Source organism: Podarcis gaigeae, assembly GCF_964106915.1.
Source record: "Podarcis gaigeae genome assembly, chromosome: 1".
NCBI classification, from domain to species: domain Eukaryota; kingdom Metazoa; phylum Chordata; class Lepidosauria; order Squamata; family Lacertidae; genus Podarcis; species Podarcis gaigeae.
The window spans coordinates 16,098,646-16,111,016 of NC_139678.1; the positions used below are offsets into that span (position 1 = coordinate 16,098,646).

The following is a 12,371-nucleotide window of genomic DNA, read 5'->3' on the forward strand; positions in this document are numbered from 1 at the left end:
CTTCTGACACCAATTCAGATGCCTTCTACCAAAGCCTACAGGGAGCCAGATAAAGCAACATCTACAGCAGCAAGAGGCAGGATAGGCTTGAATACAGGGTGCAAGAAAACAATTTAACACCACACTCCTTTTGTGCATCCATAGTCTCCAAGCATCTGCGTATGTAACTGTACTTTACATTAGTTCGTCACATGCAAACCCAGGCTATACCTCTTGTTCTGGCAAGTTCTCAGCAATTTCTCCTTCATCAACCACTTCACCACGTTCCTCCTTCTCCCGTTTTATTCTCTGAATCCTCTCTCTCTTCACGTTGCCAGCACTGATCAGGACGCTCTTCAGAGCTCTCAAGCCAAAGTCATAATGGCTTTGAGAGGAGAGCTGCTCATCACATAACCTAAGGAGCCAAAGACACCAACCGATTAATGCTGAAGTTGGCTTGGAGTTGGATGTTCTTGCAAGTTATACTATGGTTGCATGAGATATGATCTAAACACAGTCAGATGCATCAGAATAATTGACAATTAAGTTTCAGAAATATAACAGTGCCGGCAGCAGGTTGGACCAGTTATTGCTGAATTCACACAGCTCTAAGAACAAATCATGCTACGTGCTTCTACTACCAGCAGTGTTTCTTACTTGAAAAATGGGACAATCTTGTTGGCAAGCACTTCTGCTGTCCGAAATCCCTGGGAATACAGCATGACTTGGGCAATCAGCTGACGGTCAGGTTTTGTCATGGCCAAGCTCCGGAACAGTTTCTTCAAGTTGTCTGGGAGATTTGATCTACCAGCATAGCCAGGGTTCATCGTGATGAAAATTGCCATGTCTGCGCTCACTTTCACTTGTTTGTTCAGCAACTCACAGGTAATGGTGGTGGAAGCTGGAAGCAAGCATTGGTCGTTCAGTTTGCTGTTCTTAACCAAATCAACTTGCATATGCACGCACACATGAAAGGAAGTCAACAAGGCTAGCAATTAGACTTCCAAAGCCCAAAGAGGTAAAGAATTCTCAGAGAAGTGACACAGAAACATAAACCACCCTAGTCTTTAGGGAAAGACAGGGAAGCATGAATTACTCAGACTTCTGTTCTTTGTGGATTCCATACCTTCTCACAATAAAAGCCACTTATATTGAAATACTAGGGGCTGATGACTCTTGCTTGCTTAGGTCTCCAAGCTCCTTCTCTCCAAAGTCCCCTCCTTTCCCCCTACTCTTTGTCCAAGCACCTGCTCCCCATAGCCCACCCCCTTACTCATCAAACCTTTGCAGCTCACCTGTGCCACCCCTCTCACTCAACCCACCACCCCACCTCTCTCAGCTGACCTGCCCCACTTCCCTAAGCCCAGCTCACTGGCCCACCACCCCTATTGCTTTGCTCACCCCTCTGCCCCATCCCCACTCACTTGCCTGCCTGACTCTAGTGCTTGTCTCACCCTGAGCATGTGAAGGCTGTTGCCACTGTGACAATGGACTAGCAAAAATATAGCACAGCGATAGAACCCATGTTTATAATGTCCAATTTTAAGAGAGATGTTAATTGGTCGCTGTTTCAGGAGTTGTATCCTGTTAGATACCACACATGAACAATTAGCAGCAGGGCGTATGCATCAAACATACTTTTCTCCAAGTTTGGATTTGAGTGCTCTCGCAAGGCTTCTTGGATGCACTGGACCTGCTGGGAAACGGCAGAAAGCATTCGCTCCTCAAGTCTGTTGAATTCGTCAAAGCAGCCCCACGCGCCCACTTGGCAAAGACCCACAAAGATGCGTCCCATTGCCTGAAAAAAGGATGGGGAAGGTTAATGAACACTGAGAAGCTGTGGAGTATTATGCGGCAGAATAGTAGACTGATCAGTTGTAAAACGGGGCTGGATTTTCCCTTAAGTTTTAGAGAGGCAGAAATTGCTATTATTGGGCAGGGCATCCTATATGGTGCCACTCTTTTGTACAGACACAGAATCATAGAAGTGCTCCTTCTCTTCCTTCAGAATACGGGGCAGCCCAATGAAACCAACTATAGCTTCCCTGTACAGTAGACACAGACACTTGAAACTTGCATGATTTATTATCAGTATTCCAAGGTAGCATAATGATAGTTGAAACCACCATACCTGGAAGTCAAATGTTTCGTCGCAGTTGAACACGAGAACAAAGCGTCCAAGCTGGTGACCGAGAGCCTTAACGGATTCTGTTTTACCAGTTCCAGCAGGCCCTGTCCATTAAATAAAAAAAGAGACATGTTTCATGTCATCTTAACCATCACTTCCAAATAATAGCCATGCCCAACACTTGTTACCACTTAACAGCCATACAATTTTCTTATAACCCTCAGTCTTTGGAGGATGCAATTTGAATTCCAGCTCGATACCAAACTAGAACCCTAAGGTATTGTACATAGGACTCGCAGGGGATCTTCTATCCAGTAATTAAGTAGATGTGTTTAGTTTCAGCAAGACTGCTGTATTATATGTCTCAAAGCAAACCCCAAGATCCTTTTAGTTAAGACTAAATTATCTGTGCAGCTATTAAAATCGCTTTGCTACCTTGAACACACAATTTTTTGTTTCCAGCGTTAAGAAAGTTTTTGAGAAATGGGCGTACAGAAAACAGTAACCTACCAAATGGAGAACCTCCCAGCCTGGCTTCCAAAGCTTGGGTCATTGTCAGGTAGCATCGATCAGTAAGAGGAGTCTGCACCAGTTTATCCTGAACGCCAAGGTATTCAAAGCCATAGTTGAACTTGGCATTGGCCATCTGAATGGACAGTTGCTGCAACACATCTGTCTGTTTCGGGTCAAAGTAGAACCTCATCTGGCTCAGCCAATCGAAGGATTTGGAGTTGTCAATTCTGCTTTTAATCAGTGATCGCGTGACATCCCTTTGGTGGACCAGCTCAGTGATCTTTTGAAAAAAGAAAATGTGAAATTCAGAATGCAAAGTATCAAAACAACTATTTCATGAAGCATCATCATGTTTAAAAGCAATTGGAGATGGGACGTCTAGAGAGCATAACGAAGGTTGTGGCTTACCAGGTGTTCCAACTTCCTTCTGCGGAGCGGTGGCTGCTCCATCAGCACAGAGTCTGCAAGCACATTCAGGGTGACCTCAACATTGGTCAGCACAGACTGCAGAGGGCTGCTGTCACCGCCTCCGCCCATGCCACTCAAAGCAGACTCCACGTTTTCTGACCAGGCAATCTGGGCTGACAGGACAACAAGCTGGGCCTAGAGCATTGAAACAAAAATAAGCATTGGCTTTTGCCAGATGTTTCCCTTTCCTTCCCCCAAAAAGCACAATGCATTTTACTGAAGGCTGAAGAGAACCTATACCTGGTATTTGTCAATCCAGGAGATGTAGGTAGCTGGATCAATAGAGGTTGCTTTGCCAAAGATTTCGACTTCCGTGACAGACTCGGCAAGCAGCTTGGCAAGTGTGACTCTCATTTCTTTCTCAACAAGTGTGAGCCACTCGTTGATCTTGGGATGCTCCGTGATTGAAACGGGAGTTTTGAACAACACCTGAAGGGGGGAAAAATCAAGTTTAAGTGTGTTTTTCTTTTCATAAAAGCTAGGATGAGGAATCTTTCTAGCTGGTGGGCCAGATGAAGAGGAAGAAGAGGAGTTTGGATTTGATATCCCGCCTTTCACTCCCTTTAAGGAGTCTCAAAGTGGCTAACATTCTCCTTTCCCTTCCTCTCCCACAACAAACACTCTGAGGTGAGTGGGGCTGAGAGACTTCAAAGAAGTGTGACTAGCCCCAAGGTCACCCAGCAGATGCATGTGGAGGAGGGGAGACGCGAACCTGGTTTCCCAGATTACGAGACTACCACTCTTAACCACTACACCACACTGGCTCTCAAGCCAGATGTAACAGTCTGCATATTTGTCAAATTCATCGCAGGGGGGGGGGAGAGATCTGCCACATGTGAGGACTTCACAGCGACATGCAGAGCTTGCAAATAGCCCTGTGTGGTGCTTTGAAGCACCAGAGACTTAGAATTCAGCTGACAAGAAGTAACTTGTTTTAAACCTTCTTTCTGCAGGGATTGCTTGTGTGACCAAGCTTCCTACGGGACACTTGAACACACAGTTGATTCAAATGGTTTGGAGTTACCACCTATCAGCTGATATACAGTAACTCCAAACCTGCTGACCTTTGGAAAAAATAAGTACTTGTAAGAACAGAGCCTTTTGTTCTTTCCAAAGGAAGCCCCTTGAAGAGCACTTTCCAAGTGCCTGACAGCCAGCTGATGCTTAGGCTCTTGGTAAGCCAATTGGTGGATTCTGCCAAGCCCTGCCTTTACATGTTGTCAGGTGTAGGGCAGGTGGGCGTAGCTTGCTCCCGATGGCCTGGTTGTTCGGAGGTTCCCCACCTGTTTTAAAGAGTGAGGTATCTCTTCACTGTACCTCCTCTCCCTCGCGTGAAGATATTCCCAGAACAATGGAGCTGTCCTCGTTAAGGATGATGCTCGACACTCCAGCAAACATCTTCTTGAAGTGCTTCTGCAGTTTAGCTACGTTCTTGCTGTTCCCTATGATTTCGAGCAAGTCTTCATCACCAACAAAGTAGAACCTAAAAAAAGAAAGCTTGCCATTTTAATGGACAAAAAGGGATACAGCGAAATGCAAAGTGACAAGCACCTAGTACCCCTCAACAAACCCAGGATTTTTCTATGTGGACTGTCAAGTGAAACAACAGAAGACTACATTTTGTCAGCTGACTGGAGCTGTTCCATTAGGCTGAAGTAGAGGGCGTGAAGGGAAACAGGGCAGCCATCAGCTATGCTGAGAAGCCAGCTTATTTAGGCTTCTCCCTCCCACAAGTGTTACCTGGGAGCTCCCACTCCACTGGGATGCAGCAGAGGAAGGGAGAAGGGGCCACTTCATCAGCTCAGCTGAAACCAGCAACCTTTTGCTCCTCCAACCCCTTCAACTCTTTCCATTCCAGTTGATCAAACACCTTTGCTGACTAACAGAAGAGGTTCAGGCCAATGGTCCATCTAGTCCAGCACCCTGCTCTCAGTGGCCACCCAGCTGTCTATGGGAAACCCTCAAGCAGAGTCTGAGCACAAGAGCACTCTTCCCTCTTGTGGTTTTCAATGACTGGCATTCTGAAGCATCACTGCCTCTGACTGTGGAGAGCTAGTGCCTGGGTTTACTTTTTTCCTGCCTCCCTCCCAGTATTTTTTGGGTGTCACACATTTAGGTTGTAGTCTTAAGACCAGGGCCCCATCTTACTACTGATGTTTGTAAGCCACTCTTCTTGGTTGAAGAGCCAGGTTGAAGTCATTTGAACATAAAATAATAAAGCCGACAGCATTGTTTATTGTATTTACATATTCACATTTGCCGTTAGTAGGTAGGTAATTAGTTTCGGTTTAAGACAACATGGGAAGCCCAGACCACAAATTACTGAATCCAGTTACTATACAGTATTGTGTCAAGCCACAAAACTTCTCAATCCAAGGCTCCCAAATGAAATTTAATAAATACTACTACTAGGGGGGTATTGTTTTCGTTAGTTATTAAGGTATATATTTTTGTGTTTTTAAATTGTAAACTGCCCTGCGATCTTCAGATGAAGGGTGGTACATAAATTTAATAAAGTATAGCTCTTCATTGCATTATAATACACTGAAGCCATTTACGTAACTCTAGCTATATCTTAATGCAACGTTCACTCTCTTTTAAAGGCTTGTCCCCAATCGAAATATTTCCAAGCCAAAATCTGCACAGGTGGTTTAATTTTTTGGTCAAACACAAGATTAGAACATGGGGATGATAAGGTAACATAAAGCCTGGGGGACAATGTATTAATGCCAGAGTTTGCTTATAGAACAAAACTAATGCAGTGAAATATCAATTCTTTACCGAGGGAAAGAAGCTCTCTCTCTCTCCAGGTACTCTCCCAAAGCTTTCTGGATCTTCCCAAGCAAGTCTGCTAATCTTTCCAGTGATCTCTGTACACCCTGAATATTCAGAACATCCATGACCAGGGGAGATTTGGACACCTTTTTCATGAGGGCCAGAAACTCTGTACTGATGCTGTGAAGTCAAGAAGAGAGAGCATTGAATCAAAACAGAACCCCCCACCAGTCATTGTCCCAAAGGAGGGACACACTTATACATGAAAGCCTCCTGGGTGAAATAAGAAGTTACAGAGATTCCTGCATTCACATTTATCTTCAAGAACAAACCATTACCTTTGGAATCTCTGTGTTTCAACAGGCAACAGGTGCTTGATATCAGCGCTCCCAGTGAAGATACCTTCCAGGTAAACCCAGCGCCTCTGGACATCTATCCAGACATCAAAAAGTGCCATGATACGATTCAGTTTGTCTTCCCAGCTTAGGGCATCTTCTTCAAACACCTACAGATCAATAAATGGCTTTAATTTATGTAACTGAGTTACACATTTATTGTAAATAAAGCACAATGCAACTATATTTAAGCTGTGTTATCTATATTAAAGAAAATTTATAACATTTTCCTCAATAAGGGCTTAAATTGTCTAACAATAAATGTAAAAATTGCATAATCAAAAAGTACACTAAGAATAAAAAACCAGAACAACAAACTGATCAGCAAAAGCTCAAAAAACACTTATGGCTCAAAAGCCTTCCTAAAATGGAAGGTTTTAAAACAACCCAGCATAAGGGCATTTAAGAAGGGCTGAGATGAGCCTCTCTTGGGAGAAGGTTCAAAAGCCTGGGCACGAGACACCGAAAACACCCTCTGCCCAGTGCCAACTAAATGCAATTCCAGGGAAATTAGGACCAAGATGATCTCAGAAAGCAGGCTGGATTGTAGGGGAGCTCATATAATTGTGTTCAGTGCTTGCTAGTTAGTCATAGCTATACAAAAGTGTGCAAACCGAAGCATATGCATTAACATTCCTGAATACATTAAGAGACAGAAATGAAAAGAGCAAAAGATACATTCTGGGTTCTACCTTGTAGTATGGCGATAGCTTCATTGCAGAAACACTGTTGATGTGCTCTTTGACTTTGTTGAAAAGGTCATCCCAACCACGAATCAAACGACATTTGTTCTGGTAGTTAACCAAATCCAGCTCATAGGTGTTCCACACTTCTCGTATCTTTACAGAAAATAATGCAGAGTGATATTTAGGATTAAAGGTAAAAAATCAGGCAGGCCAAGGCTGCTTTTCTTTAAAAATAGCCCAACAAATGATGAAGAGCAAGAGTACATCTATGTAACAAGTGATAATCAGGAAGTGGTTATAAGACCTTTGTCTTATAAATGTGGCCAGATGTTCAAATGGTTCCACTTTTGATTCTATCATTATTTCACTCTAGAGTAATTAGCTGTTTCTTTATCTAATAAAATGTATATACTGCTTGATAGAGACAAGTTTACAAGAATATAAAACGTTAACACTATCGATCAAAAATATTCAATACGTAGTTGATTAAAATCAACAGCAGCTTCTAAGAACAGAACTTTTTGAAATACACCCTGCAGCCTGACATAGGTTTAACCAACTGTCCTCTAACAAACTGTACTTCCTTGGGAAGAACAGAATATTGCCAGTAAGTTGCTGCTTCCTCTTCAGGAAGAAAAGTCCCCAGCACTCCTGAGTGCAGAAGGCTGTGTTCCTTGAAGGAAGCCTCTTAGCCTTTTCCAGCAAGCCTTCCTGTCACTTTCCCTTTACTCTCTCACTATGCAGGGTCACAAATAAGTAGCAACCATTGCATCAGGACTTGTCTTGCTTCAGTGACAATGGTTTTGTTTGAGTTAAGGGAACTTCATTGGAAATATAGATTTCTTGCTTCAGTGACAATGGTTTTGTTTGAGTTAAGGGAACTTCACTGGAAATATAGATTTAAAGTTTTTGAAGGAGCAAAAGTATTTTATTAAAAGCCAATAGCTACCTGCTTCAAGAATTCTTCCAGTGCCATCTCTCCCTGTGCTACAAGTAGCACATCTTTCACAATCAGTTCATTCTTCTGCAAATCAACATCCCAGATCTGACCCAGGGTTAGTTCGGAAACCACCCAATTCACGTGCAGCCTCTTCATCAGCTGCTTCCAATGGCGATCTTTAAGAGCCTCCGACTTCAACTCTATCACCAACATGTTTATCTGAGGGGGTTGGAAATGAAGGAAAGGTGTAAACTTGTCTTGTTAGGCATCAGCACGATGTTCTATCCAGAGGTCTTTCACAAGCAAGCTTACCTTCATGTAACCTTTCAGGAGCCTCTGCACGTATTCATAGGATGCATATTGCCGTAAGCGAGCAGGGAAATTTTTCAGCTGGTTGAGTAAGCCATCTAGACTTTGTCGAAGCTATAAGGAAGATAGGGAGCAACTTTTAACAAGTTCACAGACTGCGCAAATTGCTGAGTACAGTGGTACCTCTAGATACAAATGGGATCCGTTCCGGAGCCCCGTTTGCATCTAGAGGTAAACTTAACCAGCGATGGCACGTCTCCGCACGTGCGCGTCACTTTTCGCCGCTTCTGCGCATGACGTCATTTTGAGCGTCTGCGCATGCGCAAGCGGTGAAACCCGCAAAACTCGAAGCGTATTCAACCCGAAGTATGACTGTATTACCCATTTGTCATCTTTATTAACGGACAGCTCACCCAAGTAGTCCTGTTTGCCAGGAACACTGACCAAGTTATTATCTTGTTCTCCTTTCTGATAAGGCAAGAGCTCATCTGCATGCCAACCCATAAGCTGTTATTAATGCTCTTTATCAAGTCACCCAAAGACTCCCTAAAAAAGATTAGCCTCACAAACTGATTCTACGTGTTCTTCTAAAATGGTCTCAATGTGCTACTTATCTGCATCCTCCCTGCCCGTATTCCATACCAGTACCACCATGCCACCCAATTTTATTATTATTTATCAAATTTGTATACCACCCTTTATCCATAGATGTTAGGGCGTTTCACAACATAATTTCAGCTTCTCCTTTGCTGAGTATCCCTCTGCAGCTCCCCAAAGTCCTCCAAAGTCTTCCAAATGTCATAGCAGATGCCTCCACCCATCTTACAAACCTAAATCTCCCTGTAATCCAACATCCTCACCATCCTTCTCTGCATCCCAAATTCTTCCCCCTTGATTACAAATGCCGACGAGCTGCACTGCTAATTTAAACAGAAAGGTAAAGAAGCCAATGTTGAAGCCTGCAGTGGTAGCCATTGGTAGGTTGGTCTCTCTGCCTTACTGACAGGTTAGCTTCCTACGCCCAAGTTAGTTCATAGATGTGCAGAGATGGTCAGGGTGCTCTGGGACAGGATTGAGGTCCCTGGGCCGTAGAAGAGGAGGAGTTTGGATTTGATATCCCGTCTTTCACTCCCCTTCAGGAGTCTCAAAGCGGCTAACATTCTCCTTTCCCTTCCTCCCCCACAACAAACACTCTGTGAGGTGAGTGGGGCTGAGAGACTTCAAAGAAGTGTGACTGGCCCAAGGTCGCCCAGCAGCTGCATGTGGAGGAGCGGAGACGCGAACCCGGTTCCCCAGATTACAAGACTACCGCTCTTAACCACTACACCACACTGGTTTAATCAGCGCTATCAAATATGTGCCGAACAATGTCAACGCTGACTATACGGCAGAACATTTTTAGCTTCTGTTTTGCAGGCTTTGAAGAGGATAGATTTGCAATTTCTCTTGCTATGGTCCTCAAGTTCTTTACATATATACAGCTGAAGTACCTTGCGAGGCTGTACTGAAACCCAGGGTTGCTCCTTCATTTGATCAATCTGTTCCCAGACCTTGGAAAGCTCAGACCAGACTCCTTTAAGGTCTTGGAGCTCTTCTAAAGCAACCTACAAGACAAGAGATGGTTCGAAACATCAGTAATTGTAGAGGGGGGTGGAAAGCAGGATATGACAAATAATTCTAGTAGGTTTTGATCAGCGTAGCTGGAAAGGTCTTTCTACGGAATACAGCAGCTGAAATTTATACGCCCGGCTACTAGATTTTCATACCTGAACACGTTCTTCACTACCACTGAGAAGTCCTGTATCTGTGAGTTCCAGAGCTTCCTTGGCCTTTGCACATTTCTCACGGTCATCCTTCAACCTCCCAAACTTTCCTTCGTAAATGGTAAGGGCTTGGAGAGCTTCCTCTGGGCGCAGGTTGCCCTGAAAAAAGAAGTGAAATACTATTATCAGACTAGGCATAGTGGAGTTCACTGTTATGTAAGGTGGCACTTTTGACTACGTGTACCAAATTTCACTTTTATAGATGGTGTACGACTACCTTAAGCTATTTTGAAATATAGCATATCCCAGTTTTGCAGATGAGAGGTACAAGCACTCCGTTTTCAGACTTCCCATTAAGTTGGATGTCAAGGAATATAAAAGCACCAAATTCTCCAGTTCTCCAAGTCGTGCTGAGCCGGTTAGTCCCAAGTATCATTGGGGTTTGTTAGTGAATGAGACAGCTAAGCACAATTACAAGCATTCATAATGGACACATAATTTAGATCACTGGTCTTCAATTGGTGGGTCTCAGCCTGACTTAGGGCAGGATAGTATTTGTATGGTGCTCAAGCTGTTAAGTGCACCACTAGATTCATGTTTTGGCTAAAGGAGATCATAGGTGTCAAAGGAATGATAACTTGAGGGTCAAAATGCCAGAGCACTGAAGACAACTTACAGTTACAGGCTTTGTTTTCTCCCAGTCTGTCAGTAAGTCAACTGTACGAGTCTCCACAGCTCGATCTTCCTGAACGATTTTCATTTGCAGGTTTGCTACTTGCTGCTGAATGGCAGAATCCTTTCGACGCATGATGTCATTGAAAGCACCCCATTCTCCTTCAATGTTATCAATGTACAACCAGGATGAAGGAAATTGGAACCTCTGCTTCTCAAGCAAGCGCTGGCCATTACGGTAGAGCTATAGGCACCAAAAAATAAGTTACAATTATAACAAAAAGTGCCAAGTTCAGATGCTAGCGTTGCACTGAGACTTGTCACTATGTAGGGGTTTCTTTTTTGTTAAATTTAAAGGGTATTTTATTTTGACACATAACCTGAATATGAGATATGTACAGCAATGTTTTATTTGGAACAGGCTTCAATCACATATCTTCTGATCCTATCTCTGTTATGAAGCCTTTTCCATTGAAACTGATTGCAGAAACCTGTTGTAGAAAGCTTACCTCAACTTGTTTCTCAAATTGTTTGATTTTGCGTTTCAGTGACTGCACATATGTGATGAATGTCACGGCATCAGATGTGCTAGCTGTGTCCACCGAGTGCTGCTCCAGTTCTTGCCGTGACTAAGAAGTGGGAAAAAGGAAATTTTAAGAAATGCTCTCATAAAGGAAAGGGAGTAAGTTTTAGATGCCCTGTTCAAAAGACAAGGAAAGCCTCTATGGAATTGCCAATCACACCCAATTAGTTTAATACAGGCATATACAGGCACTCACAGTTCTTCAGACATCCCGTGGTTTTTTCCCCTCTAAGAGTCCCAAAGTAAGAAAGCTTTGACATGGAACAATCTCTTTCATCCCATATTGAGAGAAGAGAAGCAAGTGTTGCTATCTATGGTTAGGGGTACTTTGGCAAAAATTTCTGCTTTGGTATTTTCAGTGGGACGAATTTTGGCAAACTTACCTTGGAAATTTGAGAATGGAACTCTGTCATGTTTTGGCCCAGCATTTGACCAAATTTGCTGAGCACTTCCTTATGCCAGGAATCATACTTCAAGTTCACCTTCGATTGCACCTATACAATTAAAACAGTGGTAATTTTACTCTATGCCATCTATCTTATAATTTGCAAACTTGTGTTTCTTATATACTGTAGAAATAAATTAAAAAATTGTCCAGTAGCACCTTAGAGACCAACTAAGTTTATTTACTCATTCCCCCACCCCTTCTACTTGTGGTCTGTTATTTGATACCGTTTAATGAAAATTAATGCAGGAGATATCTACTACATTATTCCTGCATGGGCTTCCTTCCAACTCCACAATTCTATGATTCTATATCTCTACTATCAGATCTATTTTCCTTCAGGGTGTTTACCTTTCCATAGTCGATGATAACAGGCCCAAATTCCTTCCTGGTTTCAGCATTGTCAAAGGTTCCCCTGGCTTTTCTTATCTGAACCAAGAGTGCTTGCCACTTATTTAAGTCTTCTCCAAGGCGGTTGTAGATGTTCTCAGCTTGCATATCCCATAAACATTGATATTGGAGCCAAACCTAGAGATCGAGTGTGCACACACAAAAGAAATACCTCAATTTTTCATTTTAAGGATTTGTAAGCTATTAGATATATTCAATTCTCGGGTTTATGAACTGGTAACCAAAACTGTAAACTCCGTACTTTAAACAAATGTTAAATAACTCATCATTCCATATTCTTGATCAAGACACTGTCACGTGGAAT

The 12,371-nt window shown here is 43.0% G+C and overlaps 1 protein-coding gene across 1 annotated transcript in view; it reads right to left on the minus strand.

Annotated features, from left to right (window-relative positions):
• DYNC1H1 (dynein cytoplasmic 1 heavy chain 1) overlaps nucleotides 1-12,371 on the minus strand; it is a 57,570-nt gene that overhangs the window by 29,372 nt on the left and 15,827 nt on the right. Inside the window, exons 13-31 of the mRNA XM_083729746.1 lie at nucleotides 12,008-12,184; nucleotides 11,595-11,705; nucleotides 11,138-11,257; nucleotides 10,633-10,872; nucleotides 9,960-10,115; nucleotides 9,684-9,797; nucleotides 8,197-8,307; nucleotides 7,894-8,103; nucleotides 6,951-7,097; nucleotides 6,202-6,368; nucleotides 5,870-6,043; nucleotides 4,406-4,571; nucleotides 3,329-3,517; nucleotides 3,029-3,223; nucleotides 2,618-2,900; nucleotides 2,111-2,211; nucleotides 1,618-1,777; nucleotides 637-880; nucleotides 211-394 (exon numbers count right to left, since the gene is read on the minus strand). Coding sequence (XP_083585872.1) covers nucleotides 211-394; nucleotides 637-880; nucleotides 1,618-1,777; nucleotides 2,111-2,211; nucleotides 2,618-2,900; nucleotides 3,029-3,223; nucleotides 3,329-3,517; nucleotides 4,406-4,571; nucleotides 5,870-6,043; nucleotides 6,202-6,368; nucleotides 6,951-7,097; nucleotides 7,894-8,103; nucleotides 8,197-8,307; nucleotides 9,684-9,797; nucleotides 9,960-10,115; nucleotides 10,633-10,872; nucleotides 11,138-11,257; nucleotides 11,595-11,705; nucleotides 12,008-12,184 — 3,249 coding nt within the window. The remainder of the gene's footprint in view (nucleotides 1-210; nucleotides 395-636; nucleotides 881-1,617; nucleotides 1,778-2,110; nucleotides 2,212-2,617; nucleotides 2,901-3,028; nucleotides 3,224-3,328; nucleotides 3,518-4,405; nucleotides 4,572-5,869; nucleotides 6,044-6,201; nucleotides 6,369-6,950; nucleotides 7,098-7,893; nucleotides 8,104-8,196; nucleotides 8,308-9,683; nucleotides 9,798-9,959; nucleotides 10,116-10,632; nucleotides 10,873-11,137; nucleotides 11,258-11,594; nucleotides 11,706-12,007; nucleotides 12,185-12,371) is intronic.